This window comes from Hippoglossus stenolepis, chromosome 6 (genome assembly GCF_022539355.2).
Source record: "Hippoglossus stenolepis isolate QCI-W04-F060 chromosome 6, HSTE1.2, whole genome shotgun sequence".
Lineage (NCBI taxonomy): Eukaryota > Metazoa > Chordata > Actinopteri > Pleuronectiformes > Pleuronectidae > Hippoglossus > Hippoglossus stenolepis.
The window spans coordinates 994,842-1,021,741 of NC_061488.1; the positions used below are offsets into that span (position 1 = coordinate 994,842).

The 26,900-nt window shown below is 44.2% G+C and overlaps 4 protein-coding genes and 1 pseudogene across 10 annotated transcripts in view; 3 read left to right on the plus strand and 2 right to left on the minus strand.

Moving 5' to 3' along the window:
• The first annotated feature begins 3,609 nt into the window (after positions 1 to 3,609).
• Positions 3,610 to 5,264, plus strand: tmem81 (transmembrane protein 81). Its single transcript, XM_035158976.2, has 4 exons — positions 3,610 to 3,924; positions 4,012 to 4,157; positions 4,508 to 4,623; positions 5,090 to 5,264. Exons 1-4 carry the CDS (start codon positions 3,688 to 3,690, stop codon positions 5,191 to 5,193), a joined length of 603 nt encoding a protein of 200 aa, XP_035014867.2. The 5' UTR covers positions 3,610 to 3,687; the 3' UTR covers positions 5,194 to 5,264.
• Positions 5,265 to 5,698: 434 nt separating this feature from the next.
• Positions 5,699 to 10,829, minus strand: atp6ap1a (ATPase H+ transporting accessory protein 1a). Its single transcript, XM_035158974.2, has 11 exons — positions 10,653 to 10,829; positions 9,830 to 9,956; positions 9,462 to 9,536; positions 9,104 to 9,297; positions 8,950 to 8,990; positions 8,653 to 8,738; positions 8,313 to 8,456; positions 7,983 to 8,140; positions 7,530 to 7,580; positions 7,079 to 7,316; positions 5,699 to 6,963 (listed from the first exon to the last, which is right to left on the minus strand). The coding sequence occupies exons 1-11, from the start codon at positions 10,790 to 10,792 to the stop codon at positions 6,754 to 6,756; spliced, it is 1,464 nt and encodes a 487-aa protein (XP_035014865.1). The 5' UTR covers positions 10,793 to 10,829; the 3' UTR covers positions 5,699 to 6,753.
• A 743-nt stretch (positions 10,830 to 11,572) lies between these two features.
• Positions 11,573 to 18,641, plus strand: si:dkey-150i13.2 (mitochondrial carnitine/acylcarnitine carrier protein). Of its 5 annotated transcripts, XM_047340228.1 has the most exons (9): positions 11,581 to 11,984; positions 13,628 to 13,720; positions 14,129 to 14,256; positions 15,680 to 15,770; positions 16,555 to 16,672; positions 16,754 to 16,826; positions 16,909 to 17,018; positions 17,872 to 17,993; positions 18,126 to 18,641. In XM_047340228.1, exons 1-9 carry the CDS (start codon positions 11,883 to 11,885, stop codon positions 18,186 to 18,188), a joined length of 900 nt encoding a protein of 299 aa, XP_047196184.1. In that variant the 5' UTR covers positions 11,581 to 11,882; the 3' UTR covers positions 18,189 to 18,641. The 5 variants fall into 5 exon arrangements, with proteins under 5 accessions (XP_047196180.1, XP_047196184.1, XP_047196183.1 ...); XM_047340227.1 differs by lacking the exons at positions 17,872 to 17,993; positions 18,126 to 18,641 and having other exon boundaries at positions 11,583 to 11,683; positions 11,816 to 11,984; positions 16,909 to 17,285; XM_047340225.1 differs by lacking the exons at positions 17,872 to 17,993; positions 18,126 to 18,641 and having other exon boundaries at positions 11,613 to 11,683; positions 11,783 to 11,984; positions 16,909 to 17,284.
• Positions 18,642 to 21,960: 3,319 nt separating this feature from the next.
• On the minus strand, positions 21,961 to 23,416 carry LOC118111586 (annotated as a pseudogene).
• Positions 23,417 to 25,950: 2,534 nt separating this feature from the next.
• The window catches only part of tafazzin (tafazzin, phospholipid-lysophospholipid transacylase), a 7,546-nt gene continuing 6,596 nt past the window's right edge, over positions 25,951 to 26,900 (plus strand). For all 3 annotated transcript variants that reach the window (XR_004697102.1, XM_035160298.2, XM_035160301.2), the window contains exons 1-2: positions 25,951 to 26,074; positions 26,584 to 26,703. Coding sequence is in view for 2 of the 3 variants with exons in the window: in XM_035160301.2 (XP_035016192.1) it covers positions 26,595 to 26,703 (109 nt within the window). In the remaining variant the exon portion in view is untranslated. The remainder of the gene's footprint in view (positions 26,075 to 26,583; positions 26,704 to 26,900) is intronic.

Below are 26,900 nucleotides of genomic sequence, written 5' to 3' on the forward strand. Positions count from 1 at the left end.
TGGAATAGTATGAGCTCTACCTGTTGTGTCCTTTCTAAATTAATTATTTCTAAATTGACTATATGCTTACACCTATGTCTTTTTATTGTACTGTGTGTATCTTGTGTATGTGTTTAAATTAATGTTTCAATTAAAGAAGACAAAGATAAGTTGAAAGCTTTAAATGTTCTATTTTCCCTCAGAACTTGAACGCAGCAGTAGTCTCTAGTTGAACGTGAACTGTGACGTATTTCCAGTCCTGCTCTCCCATTGGTCAGTCTGGGTCAGTTGTGCGATGCCGGGTCACGTTTAACAGGCGTGGAAACACGGAAGTGGATTCAGACTCACCTGAGGCTCAGATCAAAGACACGAGACAGGAGGAAGAACTGATTCAACGTGTCTTTGATGAATGGTAACATCACAGCACCTTTGGTTTTTTACCACAAACACTCAGATGTGTTATCACAAGATCAAAATCTGAAAGATTCACCTATACTCTTAATTTGAATTATAAATAATAATAATAACTTTATTTGTATATCGTTTATCCATGGCAAAAAATGGTTGAACTGAAATGAAAGGTAAATAATTCAGTTCAATTTCAATCAACCCTCACACCCTGGTTACATCCTGCATTGATACTGTAGTTCCCTTCTTTTTGGTCTCCCTCATTAACTCCTTCAGAAACTTCAGTTAGTCCAGAACTCTGCAGCTGGCTTCACTTTATTCACATCAATCTGTGGGTGAGTTTCTGAATGGACTGAGGGGAGAAATACACCAAAGTATAACAGTTAAAGAGACACAAAGAGGTTGAAAACAAGAAGAGGAAAGTAAAGCACGCAGATTTGTTAGATGATTTAATTTAGAACAACACAAGCATCCTGCTTCTTTCAACTCCTCTTTAAGTTTTCCAGTGGAAAATGATCCACAGATCAAAGGTGTTTGACATGTGTGAGCTTGTGATCGCTCCAGGGCACATGCACGTCCATGTGGTAACAACACACACACACACACACACACACACACACACACACACAGACACGCCCCTGGTTTTCAGCATGGCTACACCATGTGTCTGATTGACTCATTCTGCTGGAGGAGGCGACGTGTCGGCTGTGCTGATCACACTCCGCACCTCGTTCTCACACTGAGAGGTTTCCCTTTAATAACCACACACTCACACACTCACACACACACACACACCTTCCCTCTGCTCCATTTTCCCTAACGCCCCCATTCCTCCTCTCTCCGTCACTCAAACCATGACCTATAAGTTGAGGCTCTAGTCCCCCCACCTGAACACTGTAAAAGTGATTAAACCAGAAAATATCTGCTCTTCTTCTTTACACGTATGATAATATATATTACTTAAACGCTATTACACAACCAAGATCAGAGGCGTGTCATTGATCTTAATTTGGCATTGATTTTGCCTTTGATCATTATTTTGCTAGTGATAGACATGCACTAGCGAACTTCAAAGTCTTGCAGCTGGAGTAAGACCAGCTGGACGGACTCACAGATACAGAGCTGGGACAGAACGGAGAGACAACCTGCTACTCCATGTAAGAGAAGACGCACCACACACAGACCGCCACTTGAGGCACGTGACGACTATGAGAGTCTTTTGAGGTGTAGTTACGCACAGTTGTACACGTGTAGAGCAACAAAGTCCGTGGTATAATGATTTTTAAAAAGCCAATATTACATTAAAACAAGACAGAAAATTAACTTAAGATCTGTTTTTAACAGTTAACTTGTGTCCGATATCGCGTATTAGGGCCCGAGCACCGACAGGGCGGAGGCCCTATCGCTTTTCTTATGTGAAAAGTTTCTTTTAACTCCACTGTGCATTGAACAGTCAGAATTCTCACCTATGACCAGAGTCCCGGCCTGAACAGCTTCATAGGTTAATATTAACTCAGGGTCATAGCGCCACCTACTGATCGGGTTGAAAATCAAGTTGTTGTAACATTGTCCAATCGGCCCCCAAATTGACGCGTTTATCCTTCCCGCGGAGTCAGTATTAAAGATTCAAAGTCTAACTGTACATTGTTCGAATCATAAGGTTTTACTTTAGATAAATTGTGAAGTAGTTTCTTAGTACGCTCCTATGCCGTCTTTTTCTGTCTCTGTAATTAACTGGATATGTAAATGAGGGTCAAATCTCAAGTACAACTTGGGCTACGTTGTAGCACTAACGGGCCGAGCACAGGCATTTTGAAGCCTGTTGCGGTTGGTGGAGAGAGCGATCAATGACCAAGCGCACGTTTCCGCGTTGCATGTGTTTTGCGCACTGCGGCAAGGATAAAGGCTTCACTTCCTGCGTTCGAAGGGAAACCTAGGGGCTGCGTTCCAGGTGGCGCTGTTGAGCCATTTTGCCACGCCCATTTCCAAATACTCCAGAATACGTACATTTTCACCACTTTCTAATTCTCTGCAAACTGTGGTAACGATTTGAGCTTGTTAAAGGCCTCAAAAAGCCAATTCATTTGGGTTCGAATAATAATAATAACAAGAGCCAACATTAACTTCAATCTAAATTAAATATGTTGTAAGAATTTAGATATTATTGTTATAAATCATTGTTATTATAGTAATTGTTAGAGACAGACTGTTTCTACAGTTTCCGCATTGTGTTGTACTGTTGTTGTACTGTTACTAAAACACAACTCGGGCTGCGAGCAGAACTCGGGACCTGATTAGGCCGCGGAGGGGGGGGGGACCGGGAGAAACGGCTCCGAACCACGGCCGCTAATCACGCATTACATTCCACGCCATCACGTGCAGCGTGTCAGTGTCACTGCGCACAGACTGATCTGTTCAGGGCAAAAACAAAAACTCTTGTTTCGCTTCAGATCGAATAAATCTCTCATCTTTGCAACATCGAAGACATCAAAGGAATCTATGACCACCCCCACTGTGACGTCATACAGATGCAACAACCTCGTGTTTTGATGGCGTCTAATCAAACGCCCCCTAGTTTGAATCTCCATGTTGTTGAGATGACGTCATTTAAAGTTGATATGATCGAACGTGTAACGTCAAAAATCGGCGACTTCCTGTTGCGTTGTTCCATAACGCTCCGCCATAACGTCTTTTTTGTGGAACTGGTATATATATTCATATATACCAGTTCCACAAAAAAGCCGCACTACTGTTGTACTGTTCCTAGAAAAAAAAAAAAATGAAAAAAAACATATATATAAAAAAAATATACCACTAAAGCCAAAATGGTGGGCTTCCTGTTTGGTCTAGCATATCTATCCAAGAGACTTATTTGTTTGTTATGAAAAAAAGAAAAAGAAAAAGATATAATATATAAAAAAATATATACTATATATATAAAATTTAAAAATTCTCTTTTTACTCTTAATCATGAGCTAAAGTTGTCTCTCAACATTAATTGACAGACATCAGTAAGTTTAATAGAGTTTCCAACATATCAACAATGTGTAAATCATTGAGCTCTTCAGCCCTGGGGAAGAAGATCTGTGCCCTGGGCAAACCATGCTCTGACACTGCCCTCTAGTGACCAGTATTTGCAGCTGCAGCTCAATCATCTTGATTTGACTCATCAAACTTTAATGCCACGTCACGGTCACACCGTGTGACGAAATCATATATACCGACAGCAGCGGACTCTTTGGACTCAATAGTGAAATAAAAACTTTCTTCTTTTCTGCAGATTCAACATCAAACTTTGAAATGCTTCTTGCATCTGAAGGCCTTCATTGTCCCCTCCTCCTTCTCTTCCTTCTCTTCTTCCTCCTCCTCCATCCTGTTCACCTGGAGGAGGCAGAGGAGGTGCCAGTGGAGGTCATCATCGACAGCTCCCCCTGCAGCTCCACCTGTGGCCTGGGGCTCAAAACTCAAACCCTGTGTTTGCTGAGAGACAGCAAGACAGCGATGGAAGAGGCCCCAGGAGGGAAAGATGGGACGGAGGTACCACAGAGACACAAGAGATGAATGAACACAGCAGATGAAGAGAGCTCACACTGTCGTAACCCTCACGATGTGTGTGATCACCAGGTGTCGGAGGTGTGTCGAGTCCACAAGGTGAAGTGTCAGGAGTCGTGGCAGTGTGGCCTCAGGACGGTGACTGTGACGTCAGGACAGAGGGTGGAGGTCGACTGTCTGGGAGAAGTGATGGAGGCGATGGGGACGTTCTCATGGAGGTGAGAGAGGAGGAGAGAGTTCAGCTCAGGACCGGATCACACAATAGACAATGACAAATATCACAACTAACCGAGTGTCTGTCTTTTGTTATTTAGTTACAAATGAAAGAGAAATACTTAATATTCCTATTTGAAACCAAGATTTGATCAATTCATCGGATTACAATTGTGAAGCTGTTTCCTTGAGGACACGGACACACACACACACACACAGACACACACACACACAATAACCTGTCAGAGTAGAGTTTTGTATATTATTTAATGTGATCATCTCTTTGTGGAAGATCTATATGTGATAATAAAATCCATTTAGTAATGGGAGAGTGTTTTCTGTTTCCCTGGCCCAGGGTGTCGTGGCGTTACGCCCGAGGAATCATCACCTCTGACGACTCTCTGTTTGCTCGCTGGGAAGCTCCTGAGCTGGACCGGGTGATTCTGGACCCGGTCCGAGAGGAGGACGCAGGTAAACACACCTGTGCATGTACACAGACACACACATGTGGATGTAAAAAAACATTTGGTGTCGGTGAAATTAAACTGTTAAATTATCTGATTCTGTCTGTGAGAGAAATATTGATCCAATATTCACTTCTTCTTTTAAAACTGGTCCAAACTATGTGATGTGGATGAACAGATACACATTAATACACAGACACAAACCACAGCTGCTCACTATCACAGACAAGACAACACAAAGTCAGACAAAGTAAGTTAAGAGACAAAGAAATAAGAAGTTATATTTCCTGCTACAGTGAAATGTTAGTGAAGAAAAGCAGTAAACATGCAACATAAACATGAAGAAATATAACAAATAGAAAGTTTATGTGTATATATATGTATATGTACAGGTACAAAAAGGATAAATACTGTGTAACCAGATTAAAAATGATCTTAAAGTTAACAGACTTTACACATGGTGATATTTTCAGGAACTTACCGCTGTGACGTGCAGGACGCCGGCTTCCGCAGAGTGAAGAGGGTTTACTGGGGCGTCCGGGTTCTACCTGCTGGGATCCTGAATCTGGATCAGTGAGGCTCAACTGGAAACCTTGAATACTGATGATTCATTATTTATTAAAGTAACTGTTTGTTGTTTTGCTGCCAGAATATTGATAGTGTGTTCTTGTGTGTGTGTGTCCATCACTGTTGTTGGTACTGCAGTGTTATTGTGCCTCAACGTTTTCAAACATCAAATATAAAATGAACAGAATTGTTTTTCTTGGATTTACAAATGAAATGAAAATTTAAAAAACAGCTTTTTAAATGTATAATTGACTGAAGGATCCTTTACTTTCTTTAGTTGTGTGGTAAGTTGACAGGAGATGAGTTAGGTAGGTAAACAATGACAGTGTTGGTGAGGCCTTTAGCCGAGGTGTAACTCTATGGCAGCGTTGCTTCACATAAAGGTTTTGTGGTACAGTTGGAACTGCACTGGTTGGTGGAGGAACACAACTGCATTGCAGTATTTTTAGTTTTTATACAGGTTTTTATTCCAGGTTGAGTTTGATGTAGTTTATGTCTGAAACTGAAGCACAACGTGTTTTCACAGATGTTTTATTGGGGTCACAGCAGCAGCAGCACGACACAGGACCACACTCACAACCTCACGTTATTAATATTCACCACAATTCAACAGAACACAAAATAAATAACAGAAAAATAACAAGATCACATTTATCATATTTCAGTGCATGTCATCAGTTTGAGTCAAAAGTTCCTAAGTTAAGTTCCTGTTGAAAAGTAAGAAAACCATGAGGATTATTCAGAAACACCTGGAAATGTTTGACTGTAGTTCAGTTCTTCAATAAATAAATAAAAAAATCTGAATGTCAGCGAGTTCGTCCCTTTGACCTAAACTGAACGGAATGTAATGGATATTATTGATGGATCATTTGTCCTGATCTCGTTTCCCTTCATTCAATAACTACGTTTCACTGGTTTACTCACAGACACAATTGTAAACACACAAACGACGGTAGTCTCGTCAATAAATAGCATTTCATAATACTTTTCACTTTTATAAGTTATTTATGACCCAATATTTACAGTTGTTTCCCTTTTCATGTCGGACATATTGATCCAGGGAGGTCTGAAACCTTGTGTTCAAGTTTCTCTGGAGGATAAACACTCTGCCATGTTTGGAAATGTTCCACTGCTCTGAAGATATTTACAGAATCAACAAAGAACACATTCAGGAGGATGAGAGATTTTTAACCCGTTTCTCGTCGGACTCGGTTCTAACATTTGACGTTTCACAGCAGCTCCTCAGAGAGAGAAATCACAAATTCAGTAACTGTTCAAATTCTCTTGCTGTGCAGCAAACTGAATATTGGTTTAATTCAGGTGGCGTCTCGGAGGTTTCCTCCAGGTTTTTATCTTTCAGAGAAACTCGAACATCAACCACCTGGAAACTGGCTTCTTCAGTCTCAGGACACACATTTTAAAAACATGTTGTATGATGAATAAACTCTTATTCTGACAACTTCACTAGATGCTGTGTAATGCCCAACTACAGATGGGGGGGGGGAGAGGAATGTAAAGGGAGGGAGGGGAAGCATTGCAGTGAGAGAGGGGACAGGAAGGAGGACGGACGTCACTCTGTTAGGGGGACGGAGATGGCCGGGCCCTTGGGGTCATCGAAGCGGTCCATCGTGTGGAGCTGCATAATCATGTGCAGGCCATAGGTGAGAACCAGGACCATGAGCAGACTGGTCATCAGGCCCATCCAGATACCAGCAGAGAAGAAGCCGGCGCAGTCGCTGGCGTACGAGAATTCACCGCCCGACACGTTAAAGCCCTGAATCTGTGGAGGGAAAGAGGGTTTTTCTTTACTCCAACTCATCCTTTAATAGTAGTAAATTACAAGTATGACGACAGAAATATAACATAGTTGGAGATAAAAACCATCCCCATCTTACCTGGAGGTCTTCAAACGAGACCCTCCACTGATTGGCCGGATCTTTGGACGAGCGCGGGACGAGCAGCGGCCAACGGAAGCTGGTGACGGACTCGCAGCGGTACGAGTACTCAGCGGGGGCGTAGACGTTTCTGCTGCCGTTGAATGTGGCTTTGGTCCCGTCGTACTCCAGCTCCACAGCGTCCAGCGTGAACCAGCGGCGTGCAGACACCTTGTAGAGACGCTGGCTCATAGCGAAGCTGGACACACACACACACACACACACACACACACACACACACACACACACACACACACACACACACACACACACACACACACACACACACACACACACACACACACACACACACACACACACAGTGATTGTTAAAGTTTTCAGGAGGAGACGGTAACTTTATATATTATTATTTTTTAATTAAAGACCAGATGAAAAACGTTTGTAAACTCACATCAGTTTAAAGATGCGGTGGCCGAGGACGTTCTCATAACTAAGGACCAACCTGAAAAAAGAAATTGAAAAAATGTTGAACATCCACTTTTTATGACAAACAAACATCTTAATTAGTTATTAATCTGCAGATAATTTTCTTAATTCAAGTTCTATGTAAATGTTTTCTATATATTTATAGTTTATAATAAAGTTTATGTTCAAACTGTAAAATATCAAAACTAAAATACATTTCTTTGTCATAAGGATTTGATAACGACAGCTCAGGAATCAGACAATTTTTCAACAAATATATGTATAAACATATCTGCAGATTTATCCGTATTGCAAATGTTTTACTCCTAACAAAATAGATTTGGCCCCAACATCCACATCAGGCATCAAACACTGCACGTTGAACAAAACCTCCATCATGACAGAGGCTTTCATCTGTTTTTAAAGTAAATGGTTTTACTTTGCTCTGGTTGTGTCGCAGCTCGAGCCGTGGAGCTTCGGGCTGACTCCCTCTCCGAAGGTGGACAGGGTCAGGTCGTGATCCTCCCAGCGACCGCTCCGCAGGATGCTCACCGAGAGGCCCTTAGCCCACAGGAGGATACAGGTGTCGTCCCCCTCCTGGAGAAAAGACCGAGGGAGCAGGTCAGGGGGAACTACTCCGGAAACAAACACGCAGCTCATTCATAGATCGACTCTTCGTTGGCTTCAGCCTATTTATGTGACTGGTCAAGAAAAATAAAACATCTCCAGACTCCAAACACCGTAAAAAGCTGTAACCAAGACACTCCACCTTAAACTCCACTGGACCATAGATCTCAGCCTTCTCCTTGATCCTCTGCTGCCTCTCCCTCTCCCTCTCCCTGTGTCCTCCTCTGGCCTGCAGCAGCGAGCGTCCTCCGCCCACACCGGCCTCCATGGAGAGAGACGCTGCCTCCTGCGCAGACGTAAAATACCAAAACATGAATAAAAACTATAAACCTTATTGATACAGAACGTTTCAAAAACACTGTTACAAGATGCTTCACAAGATAGAAAGGACGAATTTAGGGCAAACAGGAAACAGACAAATCAGTTCATCACAAAAACATTAGAGCAAAGATAGAATGGTACAAATAAACCCCTTCACTAACCCGTGAGGGGCGCAGGGCTGTGTAAATGGCTGTGTATGGAACAGACTGGGTCTTCATGATGCTCAACACCTGACCAATCACCTCGTCTGAAAGACAACATGTGCACCAACAGCCAATCAGGAAAGAGATAGAAAAACACAAGGGTTTTTATATAGAAGACAATTCAAAGATTTTATGATATTAATGAACAACAAACTCAAGGTCGGAGCTAAGAATGAGTCCAACACATTACAGCAGTTAGAACAAAACCCTGCTGTGATGCAGAGTAATGGTATTTAATGGGTTTAAGAGACTCACCGTTTCCACTGAGAATTTCTTTAGCAGACATCAGATCAGCCCTGAGAGAAAGTCAGACGAGAAAACTGTGAGATACTGAGACAATCTTCACAAAAATATTGAATATGTCAGTTAAATAATTTGTTGCTGATTTCCCTCTGATGCCTGTGCCTACCCGACGCCGTAGGGCAGCCTGAACACCAGCAGCGCTGGCGAGGAGGCGTTAAGTCTCAGCTGACTCAGAGTCTCAGGGTCCATGTACAGAGGGGAGGTTTCTAATTGGTCCTGGAGCTGACCAATCACTGCATTAGAGGCCGGCCAGGACACGGCAGGTAGCACCAGCGGGGAGGACGAGGACATCAGAGCCCCCTGAGACACAGGAGACACAAAACAGTGAAGAACACATTGTTTTCACAACAACACAGGAATAATAACCTTTAACATGGAAACTTTCAAGATTGGTTTCTTCCTCCAACTCAATCGTACGGCATCAAACTGGATGAACCGATGAGGAGTTTAAACCATGATCCTACCTCGAGGTTGGGAAAAACACTGTCCTGCTTGTTTCCGAACGCTCCTCCATACATGGTGAAGTCCTCTACGCTCATCTGGAGAGAAAGACAAGAAGAAGAATTTAAAAACCTTTTATTATCTCTCTGTTTCAGTGACTTTCTCTCGTATGTGTGAGTTTAACCACTTCTTTTTCCTCTTTCATTTCACCTTCACCTGCGTTTTGCTTGTTTCTTAACGTTAACTCTGCCACCATCAAAGCACTGTGTTTAACCTGCCTGTGTGAGAGTCTTCAGCTCATGTTTCAGCAAGACAGACAGTAATGGAAACTTAACCTCCTTGGTGGAGGTGATGATTGTCCTCACAAAGACAAACAAGCGTGTGTCTGTACCTTGTCCTGTAGGAACAGCACCACATTTCTCGGCCCCACGTTCAGAGCGTTCTCCAGGTAGGTGGCGAGCTGCTGCTGCCCGACAATGTGGCCGCCGGTGGGAGGGGACTGACGAGGATAAGAGACCCTGGAGGAAAAACAGCCCAGTTCCTTTAAATATACCAGAAACGTTTCAACATGTACCCGGCATCACCTGAGCCGTCACATACACACAATACTCCGCATTTTCTGATTTGGCTTGTATTCGTCAACAAATTTTATTAAACGAATAATGATTTCTCAAGATTGTTGTTGTCAGTTAAATGAGGTCATTGCTTAATATCAGGTGTAGAGAGGTGGATGGTTAGTGGGGGGGCTCAGGACCAGGGGCCGACAGCTTCTCTCTGCCCCAGGGCTCCTGGCTGGTCAACTCAGCAGGTGCATTGTGGGTAAATATGACCTTGAAATGAATATGCATATGAACAGATGAACGAATAAATACACGAAGAGAGAAAAACAGAGAAATAGACCGTTTGACGTCGGATCTCAGGCGACATGACACCTGTCACTCATCACGACCACTGCTCAGTTCTCACCCGATGTTTGATTACGAGTGTAAAGTGTAACTGTCAATCAATTATCAACCTGTTAAAACGAACCAGGGTCTGTGTTTATATGAAACAGACAACTGCTTGTTAGCTGCGGCGGCTAACCGCTAGCTGCGGCGGCTAACCGCTAGCTGCGGCGGCTAACGGCTAGCTGCGGCGGCTAACCGCTAGCTGCAGCGGCTAACCGCTAGCTGCAGCGGCTAACCGCTAGCTGCGGCGGCTAAGCGTTATCTCACCCTTCACTCGTCCACAGGATCAGCGGCACCTGCTCGTCACAGCTCCCCGTGTTCAGTGCGCTCAACAAGCCCAGAAACACGAGCAGAGCCGCGGGGAGGCCGCTGCTGCTGCGGGGCCGCGGAGTCCGACACGACGCCATCTTTACTCTGCCTGCTGTCACACACTCAGTGACGTCACAGAGTCAGGGAGCTCACGTGACGCGGCTCCGCCTCCTCTTCCTCATCACGTGTTATAAAAACTTAATAATAAGAACTTATAATAATAATTATTTATTATTATTATTAACCAATCCAACACAAGTCTTTACAGTTCACAGCATCTCAATGGTTTTATATAACCTCTATATACTGTTAAAATGTACATTAACATTTGTTCAAGTTAAAAAACTAAAATTCTAAACAATAAAAAATACACAGCATACATTGGAGCACGTACAATACACGTTTTCTTATATCTTTTCTATTTTAAAGTAAAATAAATATAACGTCTTGAGGTAAATTTCGTTTCAAACAAAACAAAACTTCAAGAACAATAACAATAAACTATATAACATACACATGAATATGTATTATAATGTTCTTGTTCTTCTTCTTCTTCAAACCAATCAAAATGTCAAATATACAATAAAATGTACATTTCACTCATTTAGTTTCAAATTGTAAATCAACACAGGCCTACAATACATAAGTAAACATGAACAGACATTGAATACATTATATGTACTGTATATATACAACATATTCATAAACCCGTATTATAAGATCAATTGATCAAGAATTCCACTTTATTTGTAGTGATTCTTCTTTTCCCCTCACCGCCAGATGTCGCTGTTTCCTCTGGAGCAGCTGACACGACACAAACACAAAGTTTACAAAGTATCCCAGTAGACTGTGACGTCACAGCAGTCACACACACACACACACACACACACACACACACTGACAAACAAACAATCCCTCCCCCACACACACACACACAGAGGCTGAGACAGGCGGAGCTGAGGTGTGTGTACCGGGGACTGTCCGGTGAGACTCGGTGTGTGTACCGGGGACTGTCCGGTGAGACTCGGTGTGTGTACCGGGGACTGTCCGGTGAAACTCGGTGTGTGTACCGGGGACTGTCCGGTGAAACTCGGTGTGTGTACCGGGGACTGTCCGGTGAAACTCGGTGTGTGTACCGGGGACTGTCCGGTGAGACTCGGTGTGAGTACCGGGCCATGCGGGCAGAGGATGGGGGAAGAAACAAGAGTTTCTCCGCTCAAGAACTTCGTGGCCGGAGGAGTAGGTGGAGCGTGTCTGCTGCTGGCTGGACACCCACTGGATACCATCAAGGTATATAACTGACTTTATGTAACTGACTGACTGTATATAACTGACTGTATATAACTGACTCTTATTAACTGACTGACTGTATATAACTGACTGTATATAACTGACTGACTGTATATAACTGACTGTATATAACTGACTGTATATAACTGACTGACTGTATATAACTGACTCTTATTAACTGACTGTAACATTCTGGAGCTGTGTTATTTTAGAGAGCAACACCTCTATCACCTCCACTGTGTGTCTGGAGCACTGACTGCATATAACAGACTGAGTGTATATAAGTGACTGTATAACAGACTGATTGTATATAAGTGACTGTATAACAGACTGATTGTATATAACAGACTGTATAACAGACTGATTGTATATAACAGACTGTATAACAGACTGATTGTATATAACAGACTGTATACCAGACTGAGTGTATATAAGTGACTGTATAACAGACTGATTGTATATAAGTGACTGTATAACAGACTGAGTGTATATAACAGACTGTTATAACAGACTGATTGTATATAAGGGACTGTATACCAGACTGAGTGTATATAACAGACTGTATAACAGACTGAGTGTATATAACAGACTGTATACCAGACTGAGTGTATATAACAGACTGTATACCAGACTGAGTGTATATAAGTGACTGTATAACAGACTGAGTGTATATAACAGACTGTATAACAGACTGAGTGTATATAACAGACTGTATAACAGACTGAGTGTATATAACAGACTGTATAACAGACTGAGTGTATATAATGACTGTATAACAGACTGAGTGTATATAACAGACTGTATAACAGACTGAGTGTATATAACAGACTGTATAACAGACTGAGTGTATATAACAGACTGTATACCAGACTGAGTGTATATAACAGACTGTATACAGACTGATGTATATAAGGACTGATAACAGACTAGTGATATAACAGACTTTATAACAGACTGAGTGTATATAACAGACTGTATACCAGACTGAGTGTATATAAGTGACTGTATCTCACTGTGGTAGAGTGTGACCACATGAAGTCAGTGATCAGCTGGAGGTTGAGAGGATTAGTGATAAATCAGCTTAAAATGTCAACAAGCTGCAGCTTCAACACCCTGAAGCAGAGAAGAGTCTGTAAAACTTCAGATCAACTTCAAGACCACACATGGTTGGCTGTGGCTGAGGGGTAGAGCGGTCGTCCTCCAACCTGAAGGTCGGCAGTTCGATCCCCAGTCTTCCCCATGCCTTCCTGCATGCCGAAGTGTCCTTGGGCAACATGCTGAACCCTGAATTGCCCCTCATAGAACAACAAAGTGCTGCTAATAGATGCTCTGTGTGAATGTGTGTGTGAAAGGGTGAATGTAAAACTGTAAAGAGCTTTGAGTGTCATCAAGACTAGAAAAGTTGAAAATGTTTATTCTATGTTAATAACTATAAAGAAAATGCAAATAAAAGGACTTAAATGAAATAATTCATGTTTTTAACGTATGTAAATATAAAGTTTATCCAGTTAGCTGTCAGTTTGTTTATCAGGGACACTAAAAAGACACTGGAGGGTGGTGCCCTTATCTCTTAACCCCTCCTTCTAAAATGTGTGTGTGTCTGTGCATGTGTGTGTGTGTGTGTGTGTGTGTGTGTTCTGTAGGTGAGGCTACAAACACAGCCCAAAGCCTCCTGCACTCAGTATGTCCTCTACACAGGAACATATGACTGCTTCCGCAAGACTGTGTCCAAAGAGGTGAAAACACACACACACACAAACTAAATATTACAGTGCACAGTTAAATGTTCCAAAAACAGTGCAAAAGAAAATGCTAATGTAAGTGTTGATCAGTGAACAAACACTGAACCTCTGCAGAAGAAGAGTTCAAACCACATGGAGACGTGACATGAAGGTCACATGACTACACACGTTTCCTGTTCAGTGCATCATCTCGCTCCGCTGCACCGCTTTGTCTCATTTTGTGTTTATTGACACACAAAATGTTTAAACACTACACAACAATTTCTGTTGTTTTAATTGAAAATGAGCTTGAATACAAATACTTTAACACAAAGAAAAATACTGTGTTCCCATGTGTAAACTTTTAAATAAGCTGTGTGCGTGTGTGTGTGTGTGTGTGTGTGTGTGTGTGTGTGTGTTCAGGGTATCCTCGGCCTCTATAGAGGAATGGGGGCTCCGCTGGCGGGCGTGGCTCCGATGATGGCCATCAGTTTCTTCGGCTTCGGTCTGGGGAAACAGCTCCAGCAGACGGATCCTGGCCAACTTCTAACGTGAGTAAAACACACACACACACACACACACACACAATACCTGGAATAGTGATCTATATAAAACCGTCTCTCTGTTGTCCTTCCCCCTGATTTCATTCGCTCATTTGCAGTACACCCCTCTCCTCACGTTACCCTGCCCCCCCCATAAGCCCTGTTCCTTCTGACTCCATCTGCCTCTCGAGCTATAAATGTAGAGAATGTGTTGGCTGCTTCCGTCCTGGTGTTTCTCCCTCTGAGCTCTGTTCAGTGCAGCTCCTCCTCCTGCAGATGCTCCCTGAACATTTGTTTCCTGTGTGGTGGCAGTTTCTGTTTAATAATGATACTCTATTGTATAATAATACACACATAACATTGTCTCTCGGAAAGTTCAATTCTAACAGCTGCAGGTGGGCTCACCCCACACAGCCACCTAGTGTGACGTGTATAGAATGAGCACAGAGCACAGGAGAATCACTTCACTTATACAATCAGAAGCTCCTCCCTGCGAGGAGCCAAAGGTATTCTTCAGCCTCTTGATGTCTGACCAGGTTGGGCAGAGTTCCTGTCTCAGATCTCCTGGTGTGACTTCTGGTGTGAGACAATCTGTCTCCGAGATCCTCTATCTTCATTTACAACATCAAAAGACCCCAGTCCTGTATACAATGCAGAGGTCCCCTCACCCATCTCTATCAGACACACTAAGTAAAACCCCTGCTGTGACCAATTGCTCAGTCACACATGTGGGGGCCATAAACACTTCCTTCTGCAACTTCCGTAGTTAAGTCACAGAAAACATTTGTTATCTACTTCTTCTAAATACATATCTGTTCTTCTATTAAACATTACACAAATGCAAAATCTGCCATTACACCTGTTTTCCAGGAGAGACGCTGTTGAAAGTTTCACTCCCATGAATAAAAAGAAAATCACACCCTGAGTTTTAAATGGGCCACCTCAATCAGGCGGTGCTGAGGAAGGATTGGTTCATTTAAATAAGCTGGAGACATTTTCTTATTGGAATTGGCTGCAAAAGTGAATGCATTACTACTCTATGAGTCCTCATCTGACCTCATAGAAGCTGTACCTCAATTCAGGGGCTGCGTGTGAAGACAGGTTGCATCACAGCGTCATGACTAGACTCGTTTCTAAGGCTGCTTCAAACAGCAAACGATACACACATTAAAAACCCACGGGCGTTGTCACCGTGTCCAGCAGCTCTGTTGCTGGGGAACATCAAAAAGAGCAGGAGGAGGAAATCCTCTGCAGACCAGACGTCTCAGGTCGGTTTGGCCTTCGCAGTCTACGTGGCCCCTGAATTTTTTGAGAAATGAATGACGTCATTTTCTGGCTTCTTCATGACATCATATGATGGGAAAATGTGTTTTTGGACCATGTTTTCATACTTTGACCTCTGACCTTTCATTTTCTGCTCTATTGTGTTCAGGCCCTCTCAGATCTTCCTGTCTGGATGTCTGGCAGGCGTCTTCACTACAGTGATTGTGGCTCCAGGAGAGAGGATCAAATGTTTACTGCAGGTGAGGTGCATCATGGGAGGTGGGGGGGTGAAAGCGTGCCGACACCTGCTTTGTTTTTCATGTGAAACACTCCATGAGACAGAGATGGTTTTATTCGTGTTGACGCAGCCTTCGTGTTGTTTCTAGATGAGGCATCAACAGTTTAAAGGATAAAAAATTAAGAGCTGCCGCAGAGATGTTTGCTTCAGGAGGTGGTGGAGACCAAAACCGAAAGAGAGGGAACTCTGGGCACGACTCACTTTTCATTTGAACTCATCACCTCTACTTTAGAGACGTCTGGTGTCCTCACTAGACAGAGAACAGAGAAGTGTGTAAACTCTGCTGGTCCCGTTTGAGTTTGAAACCTGCGGGGCTGCATTTTTGTTTGGACGAGCAGAAGCTGAGATTCTGACAACCTCTTGCTGATTGGCTCTCTTCAGTCATGAGTTGGCCTTCGCTGATTGGTCAGGCTCCGGTCTCAGCTGTTGTTCAGTCACTTTTCGACATTAGTGCTTCTCCTTTGTCTCCGAGCTCTTTCTGCAACTAACAACCAAATACTTCCTGTTTACATCCACACGTGCATGCCCAGTGTACGTCAGTGGTCACATGATTTGCGTTTTCAGGGGTGTAAGTGGGAGGGCATTAAAAGTGATACGAAGCCAAAACACTGGTGCAGTTAGTTGGAAACGCCCTTTTAACTAAACCTGAGTCGTGTGGATGTTGCCTTGGATTCCTCAGTATTCTCCACTTTAAAAGGTGATGATAGGTCTTGTTGTTTTTAACTTGAAGTGCTGCATCTGTCCAGGTGCAGGCGAGCAGCGGGAAGTCGAGGTACGCGGGTCCACTGGACTGTGCGCTCAGGCTGTACAGGGAGCAGGGGATCCGCAGCGTCTACAAAGGGACGCTGCTCACTCTGATCAGAGGTGAACTTTGCTTTGTTTTGAGGTTTGAATCCAAAGGGCAGCATGGATTTACAGCCATGTTGGTTTTCCTCTGCTTCACAGACGTGCCTTCTAATGGTCTCTACTTCCTCACATATGAATACCTCAAACACTTCCTGACACCTGAGGGTCAAAGGTGAGTATCCATGGTTACATTGCACAAAGAGCTGATAAACCACAGATAACCTCCCTTTGATTTTACTGCTGTGTGTTTCAAGTGTTTCTCAGCTGAGCACCCCCAACATCCTCCTGGCCGGTGGCGTCGCAGGAATATTAAACTGGACGATCGCTCTTCCTCCCGACGTCCTCAAATCCAACTTCCAGACAGGTCTGAGTCGACGTGAAGCTCATAATATACAAAACGTCCTCTGCTGCATGCATGTAAACTCACCTTTGGTCATGTTTGGAGGTGTGTTGGTTCTTCTGCTGAATGACGACAACCAAATGTTCATTATTATGCTCAATACTGATCTCACTGTGTTCCTGACATGTTCCTCACATGTTCCTGACGTGTTCCTGACATGTTCTGCAGGTTCTCTATGTGGGAACTAATGTCTGAGTCAGTGTCTCTGGACATGTTCTGGATCTTCTCCTGCAGCCTCCTAGTAAAATGTGTGTAACATGTCAGAGTGAGTCCATGTGAGGAAACAGCAGGACAATGTGTGGAAGCTTCCCAGAGAGCGAGTGGACGTGTTGATGAGGTTTCTAACACGTACGGACGTGAAACTGGAAGAACCCAAAGATCTCAGGATGAAGAAGAGGAGCAGACACGTAGAAGACGAAGACGTCCACTTGGAAACACGAGGAGGTTCCAGATCTTTTGGTGATGAGGGCCGACGCCGGTGTGGATGAGCTGTAAACAACAACACTGATCTTTCCACAGCAGAGTTTATACGTCATGTCCGGCCTCCTGCTGCTCTACAGGCTCCGCCCCTGCTGCTCTACAGGCTCCGCCCCTCGCCTGATGTTCCCACATGTTCCTGTGTGAACGAGTCGGGACCCAACAACCTGTCTGTGTCTGTGAAGCAGCAGCAGCTGCTTCACAGACACTAACTACAGGAAATGAACAGACATTTTGTTTTACACAGTTCATGTCTGAAATCTCTTCACATACAGGAAGCGGGAGAGAGAGTTTACTGTCATCTAACTTTGTGTGTGTGTGTGTGTGTGTGTGTGTGTAGCTGCAGATGGGAAGTACAGAGGTATTGTGGATGTCCTGAGAACACTTCTGCGTGAAGAAGGCCCTAAAGCGCTCTACAAGGGATTTAACCCCGTCTTCCTTCGAGCCTTCCCTGCCAACGCGGTAACACTGAGCTTCTCTCATGTCATTAGTATCGCTCTGTCTCTCCACTCATGTATTTCTGTGTTGTCTGAAAAGCACACACTGTCTGGAATGTCTTCACTGAAGCTCCTCCCTCCTTCCTCTCTCCCTCAGGCCTGTTTTCTGGGCTTCGAAGTGGCTCTGAAGGGATTAAACGTGATCGCACCCAGTTGGTGAAATAAACCAGTTCATCATGAAGAGTCACCGTCTGGTCCGGCTTCTCTCCTGAGTTACTTCTGCTGCTCTGAACATTTTCACCAGGTCAAATGTGAAGAATCTTTGTATTCCTAAATGTATTTTTACATTTAATTTTACAAATACATTTTCTAAATGATGATTTAATACTCACTTTGTGTGAGCACTGGTTTTACGTACAGGCACATTTATGAATGTATGATTTGAAGTGTCAGCTCTGAGCCTTGATCACTTTTTAAAACTATTCAGATGTTTTAGAAAATATGAATCAGTGTTTGTTTCTCTTGTGTAAAGGCACCGAGGCAGTGTTTTATAAACTTTGTGAATAAAGTGTTTGAATAAAAAGTGTGTTCACTGGGTCACCACCTGAGCCTCCGGTAGTCTGGGCAGTCATTTGTAATAATGTGCACAATAAAATGAAATGTGAAAATGTCATAACCCTTGTGTTGTCCCTGCTTCCCCCGGCTGTTGGCCCCCTCACATAGCCCACCCCATATTAGGACGCACACGTAGGACAATAGACAAGTGAGCAGCCCTTGCAGATGTATTTGTTACACCCGCGGCACATGGTGTGAGTTTTACAGTCCTTTTTCCTGGGGCATATCTGACACCTCTTCCTCTTACTCGCCCCGAGCGGGGCTGCTGCTAGGGCTATGGAGGAGGCCGGACACTCGGGTCGAGCGTCGTAGTCAACAGCTCTCTGTGCGGCAGCCTTCACAACCGCGGCGGACGCGTCTGCCGGGGATGCGCTCCCTTCGTGCGATGAACGGAGTCACGAGAGCCTTTCCCAGCTGCTCTAGGAACACCCTCCGCTTGTTCCACTTGCCCAGCATCCTCTCCATATCACGAAGGCGTTGTAGGAAGAGACGTCGAGAATGTTGTGAAAGACGACCAGGGCCAGCGCAGGTCATCCTCCTGCAGCTGTATCGTCCGATCACCTTGTCTAGGTTGTCCACGCCACCTTTGTTGCGGTTGTAGTCCAGGACGATGACCGGTTTCCCGTCCTCGCGGTCGCTGATGTCGGCCTCAGGGTGCCGTGTGCTCAGGAGCACCACATTTCTGTTTTTCTTTGGGATGTAGGACACCAGAGTGGCAGTGGGCTAGATGCGAACTTGGATGAGAACACCTCTCTTCCCTTGACCGCGAGCAGCCCGGTCGGGAGCTCGGGCTTGTTCTTCCGAACTGTGCCGACCACGGTGAGCTTCCTCTCCAGGAGCTGCCGCGCGAGTTCGTAGGAGGTGAAGTAATTGTCGCACGTGACGTTACGACCGTGCAGTCCCTCCGTTACATCGAGCACTACCCGCAACCCCTGGTTCCGTTCTGGGCGTCCGCTCGGCTTTCCGGTGTACACTTGCATCTTCCAAGCGTAGCTTGATTTCGTGACGCAGGCCACCCACGACTTGATCCCGTATTTCGCCGGCTTGCTGGGCATGTACTGACGGAATGGACACCGGCCTAGGGAGAAGAAGAGGAGGAGAAGAGATGAGAGGAGATGAGATGAGGACGAGGACTAGCAGCCGCTATCTACATAACATAACATAATAATAATATAATAAAAAAAAAAAAGAACGGAACCAGTTGCTCGTCCACGGTCACTTCGGGCCCCGGGTTGTAGAGGTGCGGTAGCCGCGACACCCACGCGTCCCAGACCTCTCGCACGGCCGCCAATTTGTCCGTGGCTCGTCTCGTGCGTCTCGTCTCGCGGTCGCCAAGCGCAGCAGTCTGGAGTACGTGTGGAAGAGTTTCAGGGGCATCGTGGCACGAAATAACACCGCTCTCGGCGTCCCACAGGCTGGCGGCGGCCTCGCCCCGGGACCTGTACACGCCCGCTAAGATCAGCAGCCCTACGTAGGCGCGCAGGTCGGTCTCGTCCATCCCTTTCCATTCGTCGCCGTATTTTCGACGACCCTCCCGATTCGTCATCTCCAGGATGATGTTCTCTACCGTCGGTGTGATGAACAGGTGGAACGTCGAGGCTAGGTCACCGGTGCGGGACGCCGCGTGGATCGTGGGGCCCGCCCTGCTTGAGCTGCAGCAGAGGAGGAGGAGGAGGAGGAGGAGGAGGAGGAGGAGGGCCTCCTCTCGGCCGTACGTCCTCGAGGACCATGTTATTTCCCCGTTTCTTGACAGGAAGGTCTCTCTTTCCACGAGTCCGGTGGTGGTGGTGGTGGTGGTGTCGCCGTGGTCTTGTCCTCCTTCTTCTTCTTCTTCCAAGGATGACGAATCTGCAGAAGCATCACCCACTGGGTCGTAGTCTTCGTCACCGTCGTCGTCTTTGTCTTCTTCGCTATTGCCGTTGTCTCCGTCTCCGTCTCCGTCCTCTCTGTCTGCTTCTCCATCTCCTTCTTCTCTTCTTCTTCTCGGTCTGCTTCTCCATCTCCTTGTCCGGCCTGCTCGGTTTGGCTCTTTTCGTCCTCTTCGGGTTCAGAGGATGGTTGCTGGGAGAATAGCTGTTGGAGAACCTGTTCTCTGGTGAAACGCTCCTGACGCGACATCGTGCCATGGTCCGTGAGAGAGTGGCACACTGAGACTTATATGTGGGTCTAATGTACCCCCCCTTGATTTCAATTGGAATCAGGTGCGGGTCTAAATGAGCCCACAGAGCACCACAGCGCCCTCTCTGGGTCTAAATGACCCCCCCATGAGAATCGAGAATGACAATCCATTGGTCTCAATTACCCCAGGAGAGTTGGATAATGACAATCCTTGGGTCACCCTAACCCGAACCCTGACCGGCCAGGGCTTGCGTATGATCACACGCACGCACTCACGCACACACACACACAGACACACACACACTCTGGGTCAATTCGACCCAGGAACAACACAAGGGTTAAGGTCATTCAAACCTAGTGAAGGGGATTTCAGTTCAGGGCCAGAGACCAACATGAGGGATTATTAAAAACACTCATTTTGCCCCCTGGAGGCTCAAACCAGCCCTGACACAAATTAATACATTGAACAGTTGTACAAAGATATTTAGTCGAACCCATTGTCTTATTAGGGCCCGAGCACCTCCGGTGGGAGGCCCTACTGTATTTCGAAGGATTTCAGGGCCTAGACGCTCAAATTCATACCAAAGCATGTGCTCGGGCCCGTTATTATTATTATTATTATTATTATTATAATAATAATCTTTTTTTATTATTTCTTTTCAGGCAAATGAATTGTCTTTTTAAGGGCTTCAACATGCTCCAATCGTTACCAAAGTTTGCAGAAAATTAGAAAGTGGTGAAAATGTACGTATTCTGGAGTAATTTTAATGTTATATTTACATTTCATCTTAAAAAAGGTCAAAACTCTGTTTCTGTTTTATAGATTTTATTATTTTTATCACAATATTAACATCACATCACTAGGCTGCTGTTGAATAAACACGTTTACAGACAGAATCATTTTGGCTTCATCACATCAAACAGACAAATGTTCATATATGTTGGATTATTTCATATGTGAACAGACTTTATGTGATTAAACATGAATCATGTCTCATGTGTGAGTTTTAATAAAGTTTGTTGAATGTGAACAATGATCAGCTGTTATTGATAAATGTGTTTTTATGTGGATCTTCATCAGTTTGCTCGACTTCATGGATCCACACAAAATCTAAATGATAGAAAACATTTTCCATGAAAGTAAAAAACAAACCAAAGATAAAGATCAGAAAATAATGAAATCTTTTTACACACGTGGAAAAGTCGACAGGAGAAATAAAAACGAGTGAGAAGTAAAAGGAGAAATAAACAAAGCTTTAGAATAACGAGTTTAACTTTTAAATTCAGCAGATTTCTCTTGAAGAAATAAACATGATGAATAAAATCTTTCTCTCTAACTGCTCTGATCCAGCATCACAGAGACATTCACAGGTAACAGCTTCAAGGGATCTATAGTGAAAAAGAATGGGAACATCTTCTCAGTGAAAGTGTGTGTGAAGGTGTGAATGTGTTTGTTAGTATCAGGATCAGAGAACGACAGTTCTCCTCTGTTCCAGTCCAGTTTCACTCTGATCCTCTGGATCTTCTGCACAGAGAGATCAGATGATCCTGATGGTGACCGTGCTGAGTATTCACCTGCATAGAACAATATTATCCATGATCTAGACAGTTTGTATCTCTTCCTCGGGACAGACTCTGCTCTTACACCCAGTGCCCAGTCTCTACTGTCTCTAACCAGGACGTCCCAGCTGTGAGTCCCTGAGTTAAAACCCTCAGATCCCAGGACTGAGGGGTAATGATCAAACCTCTCTGGATTGTCAGGAAGCTTCTGTTTCTTTCCTGCTCTCCAACTGGTCAGAGCTTCAGACAGGACGAGTTCTGGATGAGCAGAGTTTGGGTCCAGAACCACAGGACTGTAGGAGACCACGTCCTTCATCTTGTTCCAGATGTTGAAGCTCAGGTTGCCCAGATGTTTGGCCTCGTCTATCAGAGCTCCTGAGGCCAGCTGTGGATCATCCAGCAGGAGGCGCTGCTGGACTCGTTCCACTGCAGCCTTGTAGTTGAGCAGGAACGAGACGTCTTCAGCTCTCAGCTCGTCCTCTGTGGTTCTGATTGTGTCTGAAAGAGCCGTTATGTCTCTGCTCAGAGCCTCGATCTTCTCCTTCATCATCCGACTCTTCTGCTCCTCTTCCTCCCTCAGTGCAGCCATCCTGGCCTCCTCTTCCTCCTCCAGAAACTGATGAAGCTTTTAAACTGCTCCTTGATCTGCGTCTCTGTGAGTCCGGCCTGGACCTTAATGTGTTCTGCTGTTTGTTCAAACTCTACTTTAACACGTTCAAAACACTGTAACTTCTCCTTCAAGGGCTCCAGAGTTTCCTGAAGCTGCTTCTTGTGTTGTTGTGCAGCTTCATCGATGGGTCTGAATCTGTGGTCGCTGTGTTTCTCTGAATCTCTGCAGACGAGACACACTGGCTGCTGATGGTCCAGACAGAAGAGTGTGAGTTTCTCTGAGTGCAGACTGCAGAGAGCATGTGAAGAGCTCTGATCTCTCTCCTGTAAGAAGGTCTCACACAGCTTCTTTAACGCCAGGTTACAAGGTGGTTCAGGCATTGAATGTCTTCTCTTACAAACTGGACACTCTTTTACTTCTTTGTCTTTCCACCAGCTCTTCACACAGTCTTTACAGAAGCTGTGGCTACATGACAGAAGGACAGGATCTCTGAAGACATCTTGGCAGACGGGACAGCAGAGATCCTCTTCTAATCTGGAAGCCATTGAGTCTCCAGGTGAAGCTGAAAACAGACAGTCAGTCAGTCACAGCTCCACGAACTTCACTGAGGTTTACTTCCTCTCTGAGTCGAGGTGTTTGTTAAACTCACGGTCAGTGTGTGGAGCGTCGGCAGGTTGTAGTTTGACTCTTCTCTCCTGTAGCTGGACTCACTCAGGACGTTTGGTCTGGTTTGGTTTAGTTTGGTTTGGAAGGTGAATGTGATCGTCTGGTTTTCAGCCTGCGTCTCTTCAGGGAGGAACAGATGCTTCCTGGTTTCTCTGGTGAGTCAGGACACGATTGTAAAAAGTAATTCAAGCCTTGGATTTGATAACTGGTCAAAAGTCATTTGGCAGCAACAAGCTCACACACACAAGAGACTTGGTGTAAAATAGCTGCTTGAATATGATCGTGATCTGATCAGTGTTTAATGTTCAGAGGAAGTTCTGCAAGAGTGAAAGTGTTAACAGGAAGTGCAGGGGGTCTGTGACGTAACTGCAGAGCTGAAGTCACATTAAAGAGACAGAAGCAAAGTGCAAACAAATGGAAACAATGTCAGAAATTAAAAGAGGGTTTTATTTATGATTATTATTATAACCATAATTACCATTATACCATTAGTCGGGCTTTCATCAGATCAACTTCATATTGAGATGAGTTTCATCTCAACAAGATGGAGATATAAACTACCTCGAATTTTGCGTTTTCGTCACACGGTGTGACCGTGACGTGGCATTAAAGTTTGATGAGTCAAATCAAGATGATTGAGCTGCAGCTGCAATACTGGTCACTAGAGGGCAGTGTGAGAGCATGGTTTGCCCAGGACCTTCTTCCCCAGGGCTGAAGAGCTCAATGATTTACACATTGTTGATATGTTGGAAACTCTATTAAACTTACTGATGTCTGTCAATTAATGTTGAGAGACAACTTTAGCTCATGATTAAGAGTAAAAAGAGAATTTTTAAAGTGTACGTCACACGGTGGGCGTGGCGTGAAATGTTGATGATTTGCCAAAAAAGAGTGATTTCTTATAACTCCTCTGTGCATTGTTCCATCAGCCTCAAACCTCATTCACACATTCACAGTCCCGCCCTGACCAGATCCATGTGTCCATATTGACTCACTGTCAAAGCCCCCCCTGCTGGCGACAGGAAGTGACATGTTTTATATTTGATGCACTGCTCCTGGCTGCTTTACAATATACAGATCAAATGAGCTCAGTCAAGTCACAGAACCGTGTCCAGAATTGTGACACTTCCTCAAAGCGTGTAAACATTGAGGTGCGGCGAAGGATCATCCTTCGCCAAAGGAGACGATGTTGTCATAACTCCAGTGTGCATCGTCCTATCACCACCAAACTTCTGTCACATGGTCAGAGACCAAGCCTGAACAGCTCTATGTGTCAATATTTCCTCAGTGTCATAGCGCCACCTACTGATTCGCCATGAAACAGGAAGTACATTGTAAATCCACTCTGCATTATCCAACCGGCCCCGAACTACTGACCTATGATCACAATCCTGACCTGAACAGCTCCATATATTAATATTAGTGCAGGGTCATAGCGCCACCTACTGATCAGTGTGAAAATTGATTTGTTGTAACATTGTCTAATTGACACAAAATTGCTCACGCTACATCAGAGCCCCTACTTGAACAGATCTATTAGTCCGTATGTAATAATATTGATGGCGCCACCTACTGGCAACAGGAAGTAAGCTTTGTTTTACAACTATCATCCAATTTACATAAAATGACCGTAATGAGCAATTACCAGGAAAGGACCGACATCGCGTGACGGACGCAGGAAGTGAAGCGTTTGTCCTTGCCGCAGTGCGCAAAACGCATGCAACGCAGAGACGTGCGCTTGGTCATTGATCGCTCTCTCCACCGACCGCAACAGGCTTCAAAATGCATGAGCTCGGGCCCGTCAGTGCTACAACGGAGCCCTAGTTACTTTTGAATTTACACATAGACATATTATTATTATTATCATTTCTTTCAAAATATTAAATTGGGATATATTTATTTATTTACATTTTTACCAATTTTATGCTTTGTAAGAGTTGTGTATTTACCACAATGTTGTATAACCTTACAAATAATACCATCTATTTATATTATCATCCTTATTATTATTACTACTAATAATAAGAAAAACACGATTTTTTTTATCTCTCGTTCACAGAAAATTATAAGAATATTTCGTTTACATCAAATCCTGCATAATTCGTGCATAATTCAGATTTTATTTTAATAGTTTAATTTAGCACACTATCTGTATTTAACCATAAATTCATAATGTATTCCAGGTAAATTCTTCATAGAGAGAAAAGTCAAACAAAGGTTCAGCAGGGGACCGTCTTTATATTTAGTTTTTATATACAGTTTGTATAATATAGTTTTTATATACAGTTTGTATAATATAGTTTTTATATACAGTTTGTATAATATAGTTTTTATATATAGTTTTTATATACAGTCTATGGTGAAAACAACAGAAGATCAACTTCCGCTTCTGGGTCACGTCATTTCCTGTCAGCAGCCAGCTCAGAGCGAGAGGCTGCTCCAGAAGACTACCTTACCCACAGTGCAGTGCGGGGCGTCCACTTCCGGTTTGTGTGTCCGTCAGAGTGAGAGCAGGAGAGGGTGAAGTCGAGATAAACGTGTGTTTCTGATGTTTCCTTTATTCCCTGAAGTGTTAACGTGTTTAATGTGTAGCTTCAGACACACACGGTGTGGAGTGTGTTACGGTGTGTTAGACAGTGTCTGCGAGCGGAGCTAACTGTGGCTAACAGGCTAACTCCTGCTAGCTGCTGGACGTTAGCCTGGATGTTGACTCTGGTGAAAACATCCCAAGTTCTGAATGAATCTGTTTATTAATGAGGAGGCTGAGTGATGAGCAGACATGAAGCTGAACCTCCTGCTGCTGAGTCAGACTTCCTGTTCTTCACATGTGGGAGAGATTGATCTTCTTCTGGAGTCAGGATGACTTTATGATCCTGAGCATCTGATAATAAACTCATTATCTCGGAGTGTCACACTAAACTAAACCATCCAGTCTGTCAGAGTAGCCATTGTGTGGCCATTTTGTATCTTAAAGTATCTCACATTTTCTAATACAAAATATAAATCAGTAAATAAATCTTCAGATTGTGTGTGTGTGTGGATGCAGAGTCTGGAGAGATGCCCCTGGAGGTCAGATGGCCGTTCCCACAGTGCCCTGCTCTGGCCTGGAGGATCTCCGGCTCCCTGATCATGGGCATGGTCGGCTCCTATTCCTACTTCTGGACCAGTGAGTGGGAATGTGTCATTGATATACGTGCAGATTACAGCCAGACCAACAGGGATTCCTGGGGCAGATGCATATATATATAAGCCCATATACATTATTAATAATAGTTTGAAATTCCTAAGATGTTGTTATCTAACCCTTATGACATAGAAATGTAATTGAGGTTTGATATTTTTACACTTTAACCATAAATTGTG